Below are 17,652 nucleotides of genomic sequence, written 5' to 3'. Positions count from 1 at the left end.
TCCACTTTAATTTAACCTTCTTGGGTAGAGGTATAGAATGAAAGTCAGAAGGTGAAGCTCCAAGGAGGGGAGGTAGTGAAGGTAGATGAGTTTAAATACTTAGGGTCAAGCATGCAAAGCAATGAGCCTTGCTCAAAAGGATTGAAGAAGAGAGTGCAGTCAGGGTGGTGTGGGTGGAACTGAGTGGTGATTTGTGACAGAAGGACAGCGGAACAGAAAGGTTTACAAGATGGTGGTGAGACCCATGATGTATGGTTTGGACACAGTGGTACTAAAAAAAAAGGACACAGAGCTGAGGCGACAGAGCTGAAGATCTAAAGATTTTCACTGGGAGTGACATAAGTGGACACCATTAGAAAGGAGAACATCAGAGGGACAGCTTAGGTTGAGCTGTTTAAGAGACAAGATTGAAGTGGTTTGGACATGTGCAGGGGAGGAATAACAAAAGATGTTGAATATGGAGCTAGCAGTCAGGAGGAAAAGAGGAAGAACAAAGAGAAGATTGATGAATGGAGTGATGGAGGACATGCAGAAGGTTAGTGTGGCAGAAGAGGATGCTAGGGTAAGGTTGAAGTGGATAATCTGTCATAATCGGAGTCACCAAAAGAAGATCTTTCTGAAAACAGTGAGCTAAATTAGATTAATTAGAGGAAACTGAATGAGAATCAATATATTTTTGATATAAGGATTATGAGGTCCTGTTTACCTAAACCAAACAGATAAATCCTACACAGATTTAGAGTCAGTCATGGGGCTGACCAGTTATTATCCTATTGGTTTAATTAGCTTATAGTAATGGGTAGCGCTAAACCAGTTAATAGTTATAGTTATATAATAGTTAGTACTCTGGAATCTTGGTTTCTTTTTTTAAAGACTACATTTACATGTAAGCATAACCTGATGAACCACCATAAAAAATCAAATATTTCCGTGCTACTTAAATATGCATATTAGTTAGTAAATGAAAAGAAATGGGTTATTTTCAGGAGATAAAACATGGTGGGGCAAGGCACAATTTAAAATCACATATTTTCTTACACTTACATTTTATACAGACATATTTTATACTTTACACTAAAGCTTTTTTTATTTTTTCTTTGTTGTTGTTGTTGTTGTTATTACTATTATTAGTAAAGTGCAGACAGGATTGCTTACAGAGATCGCGGTCTTACCTCATACAACTCTTTTGAACCCAACTACATTTCCCATAACCCCCCTCACTCAGGAAAATATTACGTCACTAAAACATGGCGGATTAGCGTGTGCTTTGGGTCCGCTACTTACCACTCCTCGTCGGTAAATGAAGGCTTATTTCTTCCACAAAACGACATATTCTTAGCCAGGTACGTTAATACAAGTAAAGTAAAAGATGTGGACGCGATAAAATTATCAGTGAAGCGGTCTTAGCTTCAAAACTTCATGAAAAGGGCGACCCAACGCATGCAGAGCGTCACGCTTAAAACTGTTTTTACCCGAGTTTGAATCCAGCTTGTGCACTTTCCCAATCTTTCTCCACCATTAAGATTGCATTTTGCGTAATTTTCACTGGTTTAAGTTGTGTTTGTTGGCTTATTCCACGTCTGGCGGTGTTTCCGAGTGATTTTAAAGCGTTTGTCATCAAACTTAACGGCCTCTCGACTGTCGACGTCACCAGCCCTGTCAACAAAGTAGCTGAGTTTTGCATTTTTCAGTAAAAGAAGAGATCATTTAAATACTTTTTGTGCAGGTGAAGTTTATTGTTTTGTAGGCGGAATATGCCTAAGCTGCAGTAGAGTAAGCTGCTTTTTGTCAACACTGAGACAAAGCAAATGCATATTAGTGTCAAACTCCATCCATGGAGAGATGTTTATGTGTTCATTTCTATTTAGCAAATAATTTATTGAAAAGCTTTATGTAAAGACGAGATTTGGTGCAGAAAAAGATCCCCACCTGTGACTGTAAGGGCATCTTTTCTTGGTTGATTTCCAGAGCACCTTTACAATACCTGAATAAATTTTGATGGCGTATTAGGGCGTTAGATGGAGTTTAGCAGTATTTCATTTGCAGATTGATGGCTATTTGTTCAGTACTGATGCAGCTTTGCTTTCAGGTCAAAATGTTCCGTCGGTCAAGATTTAGTGTGCGTCCCAATGTAAGTACAGCAGGGCGATCAGCATCAGCACCTCCGGAAGCAACTCCAGCAAATCAGGAGGCCAGTGAGGCCCCGAGAGAGGTCGGGGACAGCAACAATGCTAGTGCTCTGACGGATAAGTCCGACATTACCCTGTCAGAAAAAGCTGCAGCTTCAGGGTGAGTTTAAAGTAAAGTGTCTTTGAATTATTTTAGAAGCCTTAAGACTATTTGTTATGTTTGACAACAAAAACTTTTCTTGCTACCGTTTAGGGATGGCAGTGAGCAAAATGTGGATGGTACCAGCTCTTCAGCGGCTGTCCAAAGAAGGAAACGGTTTTCTGTTAAGCCTAAAGTGGCCCCTGGCCGCCCCTCCGCTCTCTCTCGGACACCAAAGTCTCCCATCAAAGCAGTCTCTCAAACATCTGTTGATTGCTCTGGTGCGGGCCTTGACAAGGTAAAAGCATCCAGTCAAACGGGAACAACAGCAACTCCAAAGGGACTCCAGTCTCCAAAGCGACGCAGGCCTTCAGAAGACAGCAAGCTGCCTAAAATTCAACCTAAACCCACCTCCATTTCTTTGGACGCTTCAGAACCTTCAGCTGTTTCCTCAGCTGTACAGTCAGTAGAACAAACCCATCTTCCAGCAGACAGTAGCAAACAGTCAGAGAACATTTCAGACAGACAAGTTAAGGAAGCTCATCCCAGACCACCAGATAGACCCTCCATACCAGACAAAGAATCTACTGAACTATCAGAGAAAGCCAAAACACTTGCATCATCAAAGACTGTGCCTTCACTGACACCATCGGCACTCTCCCTGAGTAGACTTCTAAATGACCCATCAGACGTACAAAGGCTTGTGAAGGCTCAGAAGCTCAGAGATTTGCTCAGAGAGGAGAGACGCAAAGAAAAAGTGAGTCCTTGTCATTAACTAAGCATTTTTAGCCACCTTTTCTCAGCTTTCTGAGTTAAATAATGTATTAATCAGATATAAACTGTTAGCTTTATCATGATTTGTTAACTGAAAGGTGTGATGTCATTTGATTCTGCAGAAACTTAAGAAAGCTAAGGCCGTTTCGAAGGTATTTAATTTAGATCCTGCCAAAATGACCATGCGGGACCTTATCCATTATCTTCCAACGTCTAACCCCATGACGTGAGTATCTTGCAAAGTTGTGAAACTCATGTAATTATGTGATGTTAAAGTGTGGGGAGGCCATTGTTCAGGAGGCAGGCAGGAGGCACATTGTCTACTGTTCAGAAGGTTGGTGGTTTGATGCTCGACTGCTCCGTTGTGCACGCCAAAGTATCCTTGGCAAGCAGCTACAAGTTGCTTCCGATGTGTTCATCGGTGTTAATGTTAGGTAGAAAGCACTTAGATGCAAAAATGTGCTTTTATGAATGTGTGTGGAAATGGGTGAATGAGATTGCATGAAGTGCGCTCCTGTAGAACAGTCCAGTCCATGTACCATATATTTCACTTATGATGTTTTATGTTGATGAACACTGATTTTACTTGAGAAAACTGAATTTTGAAATTCTTCCAGATCTGGTGTAGAAGAATTGACTCAAGAGAATGAGACTGTGCTCCCACCTTCACCAGGAAGAGAAGCGTATGTTTGTCCTGTCATATTCTTTAAATCATTTTTTTAATGGTTTGTCTATGTTAAGCCTGTAATTCAAATGGAAATTACTTCAATGTTTGACATGCTTTTTTGTCAAAGTTTCTTATAATATTTAAGTTAAAAAAGTTGTTTTTTTTAATGCTGCAGAAGGACACACATGAATCGTGTTCTCACTGTGTGCAATTGCTGATCATCTGTTGTTCCTCAAAGAAAGAGTCATAAACACAGTTTTTCATCACAAAAAGTATTATGAAAAAAAATCAAACAAAACAAAGTTGAACACTAGAATTGAGTTTGTCCCAAGCCAAACATTCTTTTAACGTGTTAATTCACAGTCTGTTTGAATCATTGCAAAGTGACTACACATCTGATACAACAGAGAACTTGGTTTAAGTGTTTGAACTTTTTGGCGCACTTAATTGTGGAGGCAGCCGTGCATTTTAAACAGTTTGTCTTTCAAAAGCTGTGGCTTGCTGCACGTTTCAGAATGTGTAGAAAGTTTGTATACCAGTTGCTTGTAATAAATTGATTTTTCTTTATTTTCTTTCTTCTTCTTTTTTAATGTTTTTTTTTTTTTTAAAGGTCTCCAGAGCAGGCACAGGAACCTGAAATCCCCCCTAATACCATGGGCAACACAGAGGAAGAAGCAGAGGAGGCAGAGGAAGAGCAGGAAGAAGCACTTATGGTTCCTCAAGTCAAAGTTGCAGAAGATGGCTCACTGATCATTGACGAAGAGAGGTCAGTAGAGATTTGTAGACCATTTGATCTGTATCCCCGGGCGTAGGGATAGCTCATTAGGTAAAGTGGTCGTGCCATGATTGGAAGGTCGGGGGTTCGAATCCACTGAACTGCTACCCTGAGGTACCCCTGAGCAAAGTACTGTTGTGATGGATTGGTGGCTGCTCACTGCTTCACTGAGTCAATGGGTTAAATGCAGAGAGTAATCGCCCTACAGGGGATTAATAAAGTATGCATTATTCTTATTATTATTTTTATTATTTTGCCCCATCCATATAAAATAATTGCTTTCCTATTATGATATTGTCGAATGTTTGAACCATTTATAGGCTTTTTAAAACCCTTTCATCTTATCTCTCAGCTTAACTGTGGAAGTCCAGCGAGCCAAAGGGCCAAACCCAGCAGAGAATCGAGACCCCATCTTTGAACGAGGCTCCACTACAACTTACTCAAGTTTCAGGAAACTGAACCATGCAAAACGCTGGACCAGCGAAGGTGAGACAGCCACAATATTAAAGTAACCTTATGCAAAGCAGCACTGGCCTTGCAGAGCAAAAGAACGAGACATTGGAAGCAAATCTGTGGGTTGTGTGATGGGTCTTGTTTCCCCATCCCACGGATACTTTATCAGATTGGGATCTCAGGAGTTCTTAGGTTGGATCAATTCATTGTGCTCTTTGTTATTTCCTTGACTCCTGCTTGAGCAGTTTTTGTTGTGTTGCAGGCAGCATTGATCTTCTGAGGAGGCTATTGCTATCAGGGACTGTTGCAACATAGATACTGTATATAATTTGGTGATTAGCAAAGTCCTGTTTTGAAGCCTCATGCAGAGCATTTTCACCAAATGTGATAGGCAAAGTTAATCCGAGACACGCCACGTTTATATGGTAATGACTGGTTAATTACAAGTTTGCCTGCACTAAACTATAGCTTGTTGTATCCTCCTTTCTGACCAATGGGGACCATAAAACAAAGAACAAGAGAGCAGCAGTAAAGACATTTTAATTTACTTGCTATTAGAAATATTGCAGGTAAAGGCTCGTCTGCACTGACTCGTCTTTTCAGGTCCTGAAGCCATCTTTTATATACAGTCTGCAGTAATAGTTAAGAGTGTGGCATGTGTCTAATTGAATGCAGAAAATTACAACATTATAACCACACAGCCGATGCTGTGCACTTCACACGTGAATGGTTGTAATACAGTGGCTTATCAGGTAAGATAAGTCACATATATGGTAACATATTAAGTGTTTTTATTATTTTGTTTTGATGCCTTTTTTGTGACTTTTCTTCTTAAATTTGTTTTCATCAGAGACAGACATGTTCTTCCTGGCAGTTAGCATGGTGGGGACAGATTTTTCTATGATTTGTCAACTGTTTCCACACAGAGCTCGATCAGAGATAAAGGTCAGCGATAAACACAAGTATGCATGATAAGAAGAAAGAGTTTAAAGTTGAACTAAATACACAGAACTGCAATTTTGAATTTGATCTTTCAGAACAAATTCAAGAAAGAAGAACGAGAGAATGTTTGGAGGATTGACAAAGCTATCAGTAAGTATTTAGTAATAATCTTCGAATGTAATTATTCACGTATGTAAATGGTAAATGGCCTGCATTTGTATAGCGCTTTTCTAGTCCTTAAGGACCCCAAAGCGCGTTACACTACATTCAGTCACACACGCATTCACACACTGGCGATGGCAAGCTACATTGTAGCCACAGCTGCCCTGGGGTGCACTGACAGAGGCGAGGCTGCCGGACACAGGCACCACCGGGCCCTCTGACCACCACCAGTAGGCAAACATGGGGTTAGTATCTTGCCCAAGGATGCATGCAGCTAGGAGGCAGCCTGGGATCGAACCACCGACCTTCTGATTAGTGGCTGACCTGCTCTGCCACCTGAGCTACAGCCACCCCATGTCATTTAAAGGTCATATTTAATTGAAAACGGTAAAAAGACAATATATCAAATTTCAAAAAAAGAACCCGGAGAAGCATCAAAAGTAATATAATATTAATTAGTAACATAACTAGAGAGAGAGGAGATTATGCAGCATAGTGGGAAATACACACGCACACAAAGTTCTGTGTTTTTGTTTAGTTAATTATAGAATCCAAAGTCTTCACAGTATTGTATGTTTTCCCCTTTTTTTCCCTTCACATTTTACACAGTTGCCAAACGTTTTGGAATCAAAATAACCAAATGATTAACGTTCTGTGTGTACATTCTTAAATTTAATTTAAGTTGGCTGATGATTGTTTTGTAGGAGAGAGGCGCAAACTGGACATAGAGTACTTCTCTAAGCTGTTAGAAAAGATTTTGGAATATCAGAGAAGTAAGAAGAAACTGAGATCAGTGGCTGAGAAGAAACCGTCCCAAAAGGGCAAGAGAAAGACAAAAGGTAAGATACGTCAACGTGATTTCTTTTCTCGTGTGATCATTGTAGGGTGTATGTGAATATTTGGGAATTCTCCTTTAGCTTTTCCCAATTCAAAAGTCTATGTGCTCTTATTCCTTCTACAGCCAAAAAATCGGGAAGGAAACTGAGTGATGTGGAGGAGGAAGATGAGGAGGATGAGGATGGGAAAGAGGTCCTGGGGTTGGAAGAGGAGGAAGAGGAAGGGGAGAAAGAGAATGAGGATCTCTGTAATGATGGAGAAATTCCTGTTTCTGACGCTAAGACAAAAAGAGGCAAAAGAAAGAAGAGACAAATTGCTCTGGATGAGGAACCAAATGACAAGAGAACCAAACGAGTGAGCACTGAGCAAGGTACAGGGACTGTGAGCGGTTTTGTTGTTACAAAACATGTAGGTATGTGGTGATTTCGTGGTGACTACCTTTTGTCTAACTGTTTAAGGGTAATAACTTTTTTTTTTCAAATCAGTACTCGTTTCCCCATGTTTTCTTGGCTTTTGTTAAAGTGCCACGCCATTTTTATTTTGCTTTTAAATTCTCAGATGAGGACGGCGTATGTGAAGAACCTGAGGCAGAGCTTCCTGACAACCACAAAGACTCAGACACGTAATGACACTAAAATCATATTGCTGTGAATATTATTTTTTTTGTACATATCTCTGCGATTAAAATCAGTTTCTTTCAAATGTTTAGGTCAGAGAAAACTCAAAATGCAAATACAGCTAAGGACACTGCAATCAAGCCAGCTAAACTCTCACGAGGCAGAGCATCAAAACCACTACTGCCTTTAGGCCGCAAATGGAGTAAAAAGCCTTCACCTTGTACGACAGCTAAAAGTACTTCATTGGATGAAGAAGATGAGAGTGTAAGTGATTGAACTTGTAATAAGGTTATTTTATTTTCTGTTTATAAGCCTTGAAACCTTTTTATGAATACTGGCTTTGCTTTACTGAAACTTACTGTAGGTAAATAAAGATCCATCATCTTTAAGCCAAGCCAGCAGGCAGCCAGTCGGTGATGATATTTCCTCAGAAGGGGAGGAGGAGGATGCCATTGTTAAACCTCCAAGACCTACCAGGTACATGAATTTAATTTACTGAAAAACACTGTATCCACTGTATCCAGCGCTTAACACATTTGTTAGACCACCTTTCATAAAAATAAGAAAACACAAATATTTTAGAAATCTTTCATAAACTTTATTAAAACTAAAAATTAAATATTTGTTCAGCATATTTGTCCAGGAGTGAAGGATTTCAAACTGAATTCATGTTTGTATTCCCAGATTTCAGCCGGCACACTAGACTTTTTTGAGAAATTAGCAATTAATCAAAACAATTAATCAATTAATTCAATCAAACAAATGTTTCTGTTCACGAAGCAAGCAAATAGCTGTAATTTGACATCTTAATAAAAAAATAATAATGTGCTTTACTATTTTTCTCAGCATTTTTGTAAAGATGGTAAATTTGAAAAATTATTCCTTGGCATTTAAAAAATGACTTTGATTAAAGAGTTTACACATACTGATGGATTCACCATTACAGAAACATATGAAAATGTTTTTTGTAGTTATCAATACTGTTAAGACAGGGTTTCTTGTCATCTAACATTGTCTGGTGGGCTGATAGATTTAAGAACAATATTCCTATTGATCATGAATAAAGTGTTTTTATTAGTGTTTCATTTTGTTTTGTAGATGTGGTAGAGTGCCTAAACCCATCAAGCCCCTGACTTATCCAGCCAAAGATGAAGTACACTCGTCTGCATCTGAAACTACACCAGCCTCAGCAGCTGGGTCCACTGCATCTGCTGCTAAGCCAAAATCCAAACAGGCAGCCAAGAAGAGAATCCTACCACAGCATGATTTGGCCCCAAAATCCAAAAAGTGTAAACTTGTCACTCTCACGGCTTCTCAGACAGAATTTAGTGACGAGGACAGTCATCAATGGCAGGATGAAGAAGTGGAGGAGGTGGAACTCGCAGGTAGCCCCAGTAAAGACAGCAGTGCACCTGTGTTTGTGCCTGCCGGCCTGCACACTCCTCGTCCTGAGATTAAAGAAGTGGATGAGACAATTGCTGAGGTATGATAAACATTTTCTCCATCACATGCCTCACTAAAACACCAATCATTCTTTTTATTTTGAAATAATTCCCATGACAAACATTTTTATGTTTTGCTTTACTTTTTATTTGCACATGGTTTTACATTCCAATCTTCCTCTGACTCCTCCTATGCCACCTGTAGCTTGATATCTTGGCCACTATGCCTGATGTTTTGGGCATTTCCCAAGATGCACTTTGCCCCGATTCTGCTTGTGAGCAGGCACAACATGAGACAGGGTCAGCTGAACCATGTGAACATCAGTTGGACCTGTTGATTGTAAGTGACCTATGCTTAAGAATTAAATCATTAACCCCAATAACAGATCTGGGGTTAATGATTATCATTCCAGAGCACTAATCTTGAAAACACAATTTTATCTATTATTAAAGGATCAAAACTGAGTAAGTTCAACCTTTTATTTTTTTCTGCAGTGTCTTTCCATTTTTGTTTTGAATACATGTATTCAGTATGTGGTTGAATTACTTACACAGCAATCAGGCAAAACATTGTGGCCACAGACAGGTGAAGTAAATAACATTCATTATCTCATCATTGCACCTGTTACTGGGTGGGTTATGTTAAGCAGTAAGTGAACATTTTGTCCTCAAAGTTAAAAAAAATTGAGGGCAAAATGTAAAAGGATTTGAGTTTGACAAGACTCTTTTGGGACTTTCTCGGTCTGCGGTATCTGTCAATGAAGGAAGAATGGTGAACCAGCAACAGGGTCCTGATAGGCTCACTGCTGCATGTGGGGAACGTGCATCAGGGCTGGCTTGTGTGGTCCGATCCGACAGATGAGCTAGAGTATCTATATCAACAAGTTAATGCTGGTTTTGATTGAAAGGTGTCAGAACAAACAGTGCATCACAGTGTATGGAGGTGCATACCACAGACAAGCCAGGGTTCACATACTGACCCCTGTCCTTCACCGAAAGTGCCACTTGAGCATCAGAACTGGACCATGGAGCATTGATAGAAGAAGGTGGCCTGGTCCAAATAATCACATTTTTTTTTTAATGTCACGTGGTTGGGTGCATTTGCGCCTCTTACTTAGGGAACACCAGGATGTGCTATGGGGAGAAGGCAAGCCGCCAGTGGCAGTGTGACCTTGCGTCCTGCCAACCATATGGATGTCACTTTGTCATGCACCACCTACCTAAGCACTGTTTCAGACCACCCTCATTTGGCCTCATTTGGAATGATAATGCGCCCCGCCACAAAACTAAAATGGTTCAGGAATCGTTCGAGGAGCACAACAAGGAGTTTGAGGTGTTGACTGACTCCCAGATTCCCCAGACTGCAGTCCAATTGAGCAGCTGTGGAATGTACTGGACAAACAAGTCTGATCCATGGACAGCCCCACCTTGCAACTTATAGGACTTAAAAGTTGCTAATATCTTGGTGCCAGATACCACAGCACAGCTAGAGGGGTTCTATTGGAGTCCAAGCCTCGACAGACCAGGGCTGTTTTAGCAGCAAAAGCAGGATTAACACAATATTAGGCCTGTGGTTATAATGTTATGCCTGATCGATGAAAATTATAACATGCATAAATAACAATGTGGTTTGTAGTAAACCAGTTCAGTGATCAATAAGATTAGAAAGGTGCCTAAAATGTCATCTTTATTTGCTATACAGTCAACTGTAGATGTACATATCTGTACAGATGTGTACAGATGTAGAAAAGAAATTGTAAATGAATCAGTGTACTGTACTTCATGTTTTTGTAAAACAGCTTTTGTGAATAGAAAGGAGAGCTTTTGGTGTTATTTATGATATGTGTGTTTGCTTTGCAGGATGTTATAGAATTCATTTCTTCAGAACATGCAGAAGGTATGTTGAAGATGTTTTAGGATTATTTGCTTATGAATTTTATATATAGTTTTAGATTTAAAGTTCATATTTTTTGTTTGTCTTTTTATTTCAGTATCTGAAGATCAGAGCTACAACGAGGCTGCTCAAACCCTGCTGACCATCGGAAACCTGAGTCACGTCTCTCAGTCGGAACAGAATCAAGTAGACATACGAGATCATGTAACAGGTTAGAAAGAGAGAAAAGAGTCATTATAATGGACAATTTCATGTGTTGTTAGACTGAGCAACAGTCAATGTAAAATGTGACATTATATTTAACTGCAGGGATGGCATCAGCTGATGTGAATGAAACCACCCACCTAGAAAAAGAGCTTGTTTCCAATGCTGCTGTACAGGAGGAAAGTGCCACTCCTTCCGTGTCTACATTTGATCATGATGTCACACAGACATCGGAGACTGTGGCCACTGTGGAACAACAAGTTAGCAAAACAGTCAGTGATGAAATGGCAGTTAAAACCAGTGATGAGCCACATCCAGAGAGTTCAAACAAAAATACTCTACAAACTAAGAGAGGTCACTTTTCCAAAATAAAACCTAAACCTAACCTTAGTCGAGTCTCCAGGACTGTACAATCCAAATCCCAACCAGATATATCTGCAGCAAGGACAGCTGAAGAAAGCCACACAGAGTCTGCTAACATTAAAGATTGTTCTCCAGCATTGCTAAAAGCTGACATTTCCTCTACTGAAGTTAAACTAACAGCAAAGCCATCTGAGAGCCAACCAGATATTGTTGGGGTTGAATCAGTTGCAGAAATCCAGTTCCAGAGTCACAGCTTTTCTGAATCTACATTTGAACCACATAGGGATCAGGCCACGAGAGAGACAAAGTCATTATCTGAGCCCACAGATGAAAAACTTACTTCCCATGTTGAACCTTTTGAGACTGGTTTTAAGGATCCGCCAAACTCTGACTCACTCATCACAGAGGTTGAAGAGGAGTTATGTTCAATTGTGTCCCCAGCCAAGGAGAGCAGTGATAAACCTACGGGTGAAACACACGCAGGAGAATTATCTGTCACTGAAAAAGGAGAAAGTGAAGTCTCAAATACTTGCCAATCTAGAAGGAGTCGATTGCAAAAAGTCAAACCTAAACCAAACCTGTCACAGACCTCAAGGTCTAAACCTCAAATCACAATACAGGTTGAAGAGAGAGGCTCAATTTCAGACCCTACATTCCACAGAAAAGCAGAACCGTCATGCACCACGTCTGAAGAGCAGGTTCAAAGCCCAGACCTTGATTCAGTAAAACCGTTATTGAATTTAGGCTCTGCTCCTACACCCCCAGATGAACTGTCCACAAATAAGGAGAAAAAGCCAGATGCTGAATCACAACAGAGTACCCAGGAAAACCAGAACTCTGAATCCCAGTTTGAACATGGCAAGCAACCTAGCAGTGACACGGGGTCAACTTCTGAGTTCACTCTTGAAAAAATGACATCCCATGTTGTAGCTACTAAGAGTAGTTGTGATAAGGTGGTGACAACTCACTCTGCAGTTACAGTGTCGCAAGTTGGACAAGGGGCTAATGTAGATTCAGCCCCAGTCCAAGAAAGTTGTGACCAGCCTCCTGTGTTTATCACATCTGTGGAAGAGCTACCAGTAATTCAAAAAGAGGGTGAAGTTCAGGGTGAAGCATCTACATTTCAGTTGAGAAAGGCTCGATTACCAAAATTCAAACCCAAGCCAAATCTGCTACAGACATCAAGAACTGGAAGATCTAAACCACAAACCACAAAGCAGCCTGAAGAGAGAGACCCCATCCCAACGCAAGACCCCAAATCTTGCAAACAATCAAGATGCTTAACCACAGAGGATGAACAACCACAATCATCATGCTCCGCTTCTCCTGAAAAACATGTAGAAAGTGTAGATACTCTTTTACCAACAACCACAGATGGTAGACCGGACTTAGGTGCAGTAATAACGGATTGCGGTCCCTCACAATGCCAGAACTTGGAATCTGAGTTTGATCTCAAAGGGAATCAAGTCACTAATGACACAAAGTCGTCATCTGAGCCCACAGAGGAAAAAGTTCAGTCCTGTGTTGAAACAGCCAAGAGTGTTTTCAATAATTCAGCAACATCAGACTTGGCGATCTCAAAAGTTGAACAGGAGCCATGCACAGAATCAGAACCAGGTCAAGAGAGCGCCGAGAAACCTCCTTCATGTGTTTCACATCTAGAAGATTTACCTGTCAGGCAAAAAGAAGTGAACAAAGACACAACTCCTTCACCATCTAGAAGGAGTCGAATGCAAAAGGTCAAACCTAAACCAAATTTAGCACAGTCCTCAAGAATTTCAAGGTGTAAACCTCAAACTGTAAAACTGGCTTTAGAGAAGGACTTAAGCCCAACTTCAAACATGAGATCACCTGAAAAAACAACAGCAAAGGTGGAACCACAACCAGTATGCACCCTGTCCTCTGAAAAACTGAGTGAAAACACTGACCCTGCTTCAGTTTTAAAACCATCAATAAATATAGTTTCTACATCTACACTCTCGGAGGAGCTATCAACAAATGACGAGTCTAGTTTAACAAATATTAGACTAGACTTGGGTGCAGCAACTTCAGATCAGAGTGCCTCAGAAAACGTGAACCTCTCTGCATCACAATTTGAACCCAGCAGGGATCAGGTCAGCAGTGAGACAAAGTCAGCATCTGATCCAGAAAAAAACATGCCTTGTATTACCACATCTGTGAGTAGTTGTAAAAATGTGGTAGCACCTGACTCAGCACTCACAGTCTCACAAGCTGGGGAAGCAGGTGATGCAGAATCAGCCTCACTCCAAGAGAGCAGCGTCCACCAGGCTGTTCTTGTTGCACCTGTTCAAGAGTCACCGCTTAATCAAGAAAAGAGTGAAGCTGAATCTGCTTCTCAGTTGAGGAGTCGTCGATTGCAAAAAATCAAACCCAAACCAAACCTGCAACAAACACCAAGAACTATGCAGTCAAACTCGCAATCCACAAAAAACCCTGTTATACACACGCAGGTTGTGGAAAAATCCTGTAGGCAGACTTGTGTGTCTGAATCAAGTGACTACAGAATGAAAGATGCAGAAGCCCAGCCATCTTGCAGTCCTACCTCTCCAGAAAAATCAAATGAATTTAAAAGTCCTGATGCTTATTCAGTTTCTGAACCATCACTGGAATCTGGCTCTTCTAATAAATGCCAAGAGGAAATATCTTCATCAGAGAGGGAAAAGACAGATGCTGTATGTGGCCCAATGTCAAGCTCAGTGAGCTTGGAACAAAATATCCCACAAAGATTGCGGCGGTTTCCCAAAGTCAAACCGAAACCTAATTTGGGATCATCCTCTAGAATTACACAGACAAAACTACAGCCGGCTGATATCCGTAAATCTGCAGAACACGTTGATACAATCTCAAATATAGCACCAGCACAAGACCCTGGGGACAATAATGATGCACAGAAATCTGTGAAATTGCCAGAGAAAAACCTAACATCAGGACATTGTTCAATAAATGTAGAAGTCTGTTCAGTAACATCTCAACCTGTAGACTCGGAGAAAGCACTGGGCACCTTAGACAGTAAGGATACCCATCCAAATGATCCCAGCTCTCCTCTTGGATGTTTGGCACAAGTTAATGAACAACAAAGTGAACATGACCATCATTCAAGTAATTCTGAAGTCCCTCTGGTTCCTGTGAACCAAGTGTCTTCCACCCAGGTAAGCTCAATAATAACTGTTTTGTCTGGTCTTTAATCCTTTTACAAGCTTTGCAATCAAATCTGTTAATGTTGTGTCAAGACTTGCTAATTAATATAAGTTAATATTATATATCCAATCCTAACAGGGGTAGTTTGAGGTATTCTCCGGTAGTCAGTAGTTGAGTTTCCTTAAATGTTTCTCTAATTCTCCTAATCCTAGAATACATCAACATTAAGTACAAACGACATCCAAAGTTTTCCAATATTTCATGAGAGTAAGTCAATCATATATTATGTTCCAGTCATATCACTTAAATTTTGTGTAAACTTTATCTAATGTTCTTCTTGATTTGTTTATTTATTTGTTTTTTCTTTTTTTAAATTTCAGTGCTGCCAGAGAAGGTGCCTTCAGATCCCGACGAACCGTTTTTCATCCTCTCTCTGACTGAGATCCCGCTGTCCTCATCAGGGGAGGTGGTGAACAGTGCAACTGAGAACCCCTCTTGTCTTTCTGTAACAGAGTCATCAATACCTCAACCAAGGTTTGTGTCTGCTTTTAATCAACTAGCTGCGTGAGCAAGCATGTAGTCTGTTTAGTTTGGTGTCTAATTCTGTGCCTTTCTTCATCCTTTAGCGGTGTTTCTGGAGAGAGTGTGGCAGCAGCAGGAGAGGGGTCTCTGTCTAATGTCCCCATGCCCATGTTCAAAGAGATAAAGAGTGTGACAGGCCTCATCAGTGTGGAAGAGACTGTGCTGGACCCATCTACACTGATTGTAAGTAAAGCTGTAAAGAAGAACTGTTGGCGTTCAGAATGTGATTTTTTTTTTTTTTAATCTTTTTCACATGCTGTGTTTTTTCCATCCATCAGGATCATAACATCCAGAAAACAGTGGATCCACAGGGTAGAGTGACTGCCTTATTCTGTCACTTTCAAGCTACTGATTGTCATGCTGATTCATGCTGTGTAACTTTAATTTTGTGCTTTAATTGAGCAGAACATACTACGGACAATCCACCAAAGTTTCCAGATGCAGTGGACAATAATGAGCCTGAAGCAGCACTTAACAAGCAGAGACAAACAAGTATTGGAAGAAGAGGTATGCAGAGGATAAATACATACTCACCAAATGCACTTCAAAAAATGTGTGAACATTTTTTAAATGTGAACATTAAATGTTGCTTTTTCACCCTGTATGAATCTTTCAACCAGCCAAACTGCAAGTTAAACCCAATGCAGCGAGGAGAAAACAAACCAGCAAGACCAAGTCAGTGAAAGCAGCGGAGTCAGCGCCTACCCAAACAAACACCACCCAGGAGCCAAAAGCCAGTGATGCTGTCACGGAAGCTCAAAGGGGAAGCTGCAGCCGTGATGAGGAGATTGAGATGGAAGCTCAAACTTCACAGAGGTGTGTGAGGTGGGTGAAGAACGGTTTCATTTTGAAAAATTTGCTCTGATTTCACATTGGCTTCTATCAATTATTGAGAAATGTTGAATTTTTTCTAATATCCAACAGAAAACCCAAAGGCTCTCATTCCTCGCTTTCTGTAACAAAGAAAACCAGTCCTGCACAACATCTTCCACCTAGCAAACCAGTTTCCAAGCGATCTAAGCTTAAAACTCCATTGACTGAAGGACAACAATCTTTGCCAGAGCCTGTAGCCTCCACATCACATGATGTCCCTTCCAAACAAAGTTTGACACAGCCACTAAAAGAAACCAGTCCAGCATCGATTACACTGCTAACACAAACAGCAGTGAACATCAGAGAGACCTGTGATCAAAGTCCCAGGAGCCCAGATCCTAGCACTTCACAGTGCACAGAGGTAAGAAAGGTACAGGTGGATTGAAGCTGTTTTTCATTCAGTGTAGTTCATACACGCTCACATGGAGATGTGCTCTTTGTTTTGTTCCTTCTTAGCAGGATGACTGTGTGGACAGCTGTGCTCTTGAAGAGGAGCCCACCAGTGTGTCTCAGTACTTCTTAACCAACATTTTCACAGAAGTGGATGAGGGGTAGAAGCCACCTATGTAGTTGGATTAAGAAGTGGAATTTGTTGGCTTTTCAAATTTTTATTTGTGTAAATAATAATTTATAACTGAAAATTTGTTGTTGTTGTTTTTGCTTTTAGTTTTAATTCTTTATTCACCATACTGATAAATACAGTTTCACATTTGCAAACATTTACTAGAGTATCAGTTTGTTGAAATAACATTTTAAACCTCAGCTAGTTTAAATATTAAAGCACTATACAAATGGATAACAAAACATTTGTGACTCATAGTTTGACTGAAGTGGTGGCAGCTTTTGGTGAATTTTTCATAAAAAATACTTCAAACCTCAGATGTCTTACCTATTTTTTTCTTCTTTTTGATACAACTGTGAATTTGTAAATACTGTACATGGTAGCAACTGCTTTTCTTTTTTTAATATATTTTTTTTGTCCGTTCTTGATTAATTTTCAGATAACTTTGACCTCAGGAAGAAAAACACAGTTCGGTAGATTAAGACCATGTACAGTTGTACATTTCAATGTAAAGCCTTTTTTGTCTCTTCTGTGTACTTTAGAAATGTAACATATGTGGAAAAATAAAGACAGAAATTCTGTTTTTAAAAAAAGGAACCCATTCAAAACATAATAATCAAACTATCAAAGAGTTTCTGCTGTATGTTAATATGTTTATATATAGTGTTGAAATAGTAGTCACTGACTGTACCACACAGTTATGCACCGTTTGACTTCTTGTTTCATACAAACACATTGTGTTTTCTACCCTAAGGGTTACATTGGCTCACTGAAAGTGAAAGATTTAATTCTGTAACATCTGAATAAAAAGTATTACACCTAGATTTGTCTTGTCTTAATGTACATGCATGCTAGTTTGCTATTGAAAATGGGTTTACAGCCTGCTGATGAAACAAAAAAGCAAATAATAACAAAGATGCTTAAGAATGAGTAAGGACCTAACTGTAAGCTAACATGTTGAGCATCACTTCCCTTACAACTGCTGATCCAGGCACCTTGTACTAACTAGATAATGACAAGTTGCTAAACCCAAGTATATAATGGTGGCATTAAAGCTGCTAATCATGTATTATATGTT

The 17,652-nt window shown here is 40.0% G+C and overlaps 1 protein-coding gene across 10 annotated transcripts; it reads left to right on the top strand.

The window, feature by feature from the left end:
* Positions 1 to 995: 995 nt before the first annotated feature.
* LOC146513986 (uncharacterized) lies at positions 996 to 17,396 on the top strand. 10 transcript variants are annotated; one of them, XM_085166449.1, is made up of 27 exons: positions 997 to 1,296; positions 2,090 to 2,289; positions 2,383 to 3,025; positions 3,165 to 3,268; positions 3,660 to 3,725; positions 4,320 to 4,475; positions 4,837 to 4,970; positions 5,788 to 5,882; positions 5,975 to 6,029; positions 6,746 to 6,880; positions 7,003 to 7,290; positions 7,437 to 7,500; positions 7,588 to 7,759; positions 7,860 to 7,972; positions 8,594 to 8,978; positions 9,143 to 9,277; positions 10,798 to 10,834; positions 10,929 to 11,042; positions 11,141 to 14,568; positions 14,770 to 14,824; positions 14,938 to 15,091; positions 15,184 to 15,322; positions 15,418 to 15,451; positions 15,545 to 15,646; positions 15,760 to 15,964; positions 16,064 to 16,373; positions 16,469 to 17,396. In XM_085166449.1, the coding sequence occupies exons 2-27, from the start codon at positions 2,096 to 2,098 to the stop codon at positions 16,565 to 16,567; spliced, it is 7,416 nt and encodes a 2,471-aa protein (XP_085022575.1). In that variant the 5' UTR covers positions 997 to 1,296; positions 2,090 to 2,095; the 3' UTR covers positions 16,568 to 17,396. The 10 variants fall into 10 exon arrangements, with proteins under 10 accessions (XP_085022578.1, XP_085022575.1, XP_085022574.1 ...); XM_085166448.1 differs by having other exon boundaries at positions 997 to 1,343; XM_085166447.1 differs by lacking the exon at positions 997 to 1,296 and having other exon boundaries at positions 1,350 to 2,289; positions 7,003 to 7,248.
* Positions 17,397 to 17,652: the final 256 nt, after the last annotated feature.

Source organism: Neolamprologus multifasciatus, chromosome 7 (genome assembly GCF_963576455.1).
Source record: "Neolamprologus multifasciatus chromosome 7, fNeoMul1.2, whole genome shotgun sequence".
NCBI classification, from domain to species: Eukaryota; Metazoa; Chordata; class Actinopteri; order Cichliformes; family Cichlidae; genus Neolamprologus; species Neolamprologus multifasciatus.
The sequence above is the reverse complement of the archived record's forward strand: the minus strand, read 5'-3'. Positions and strand labels throughout refer to the sequence as shown.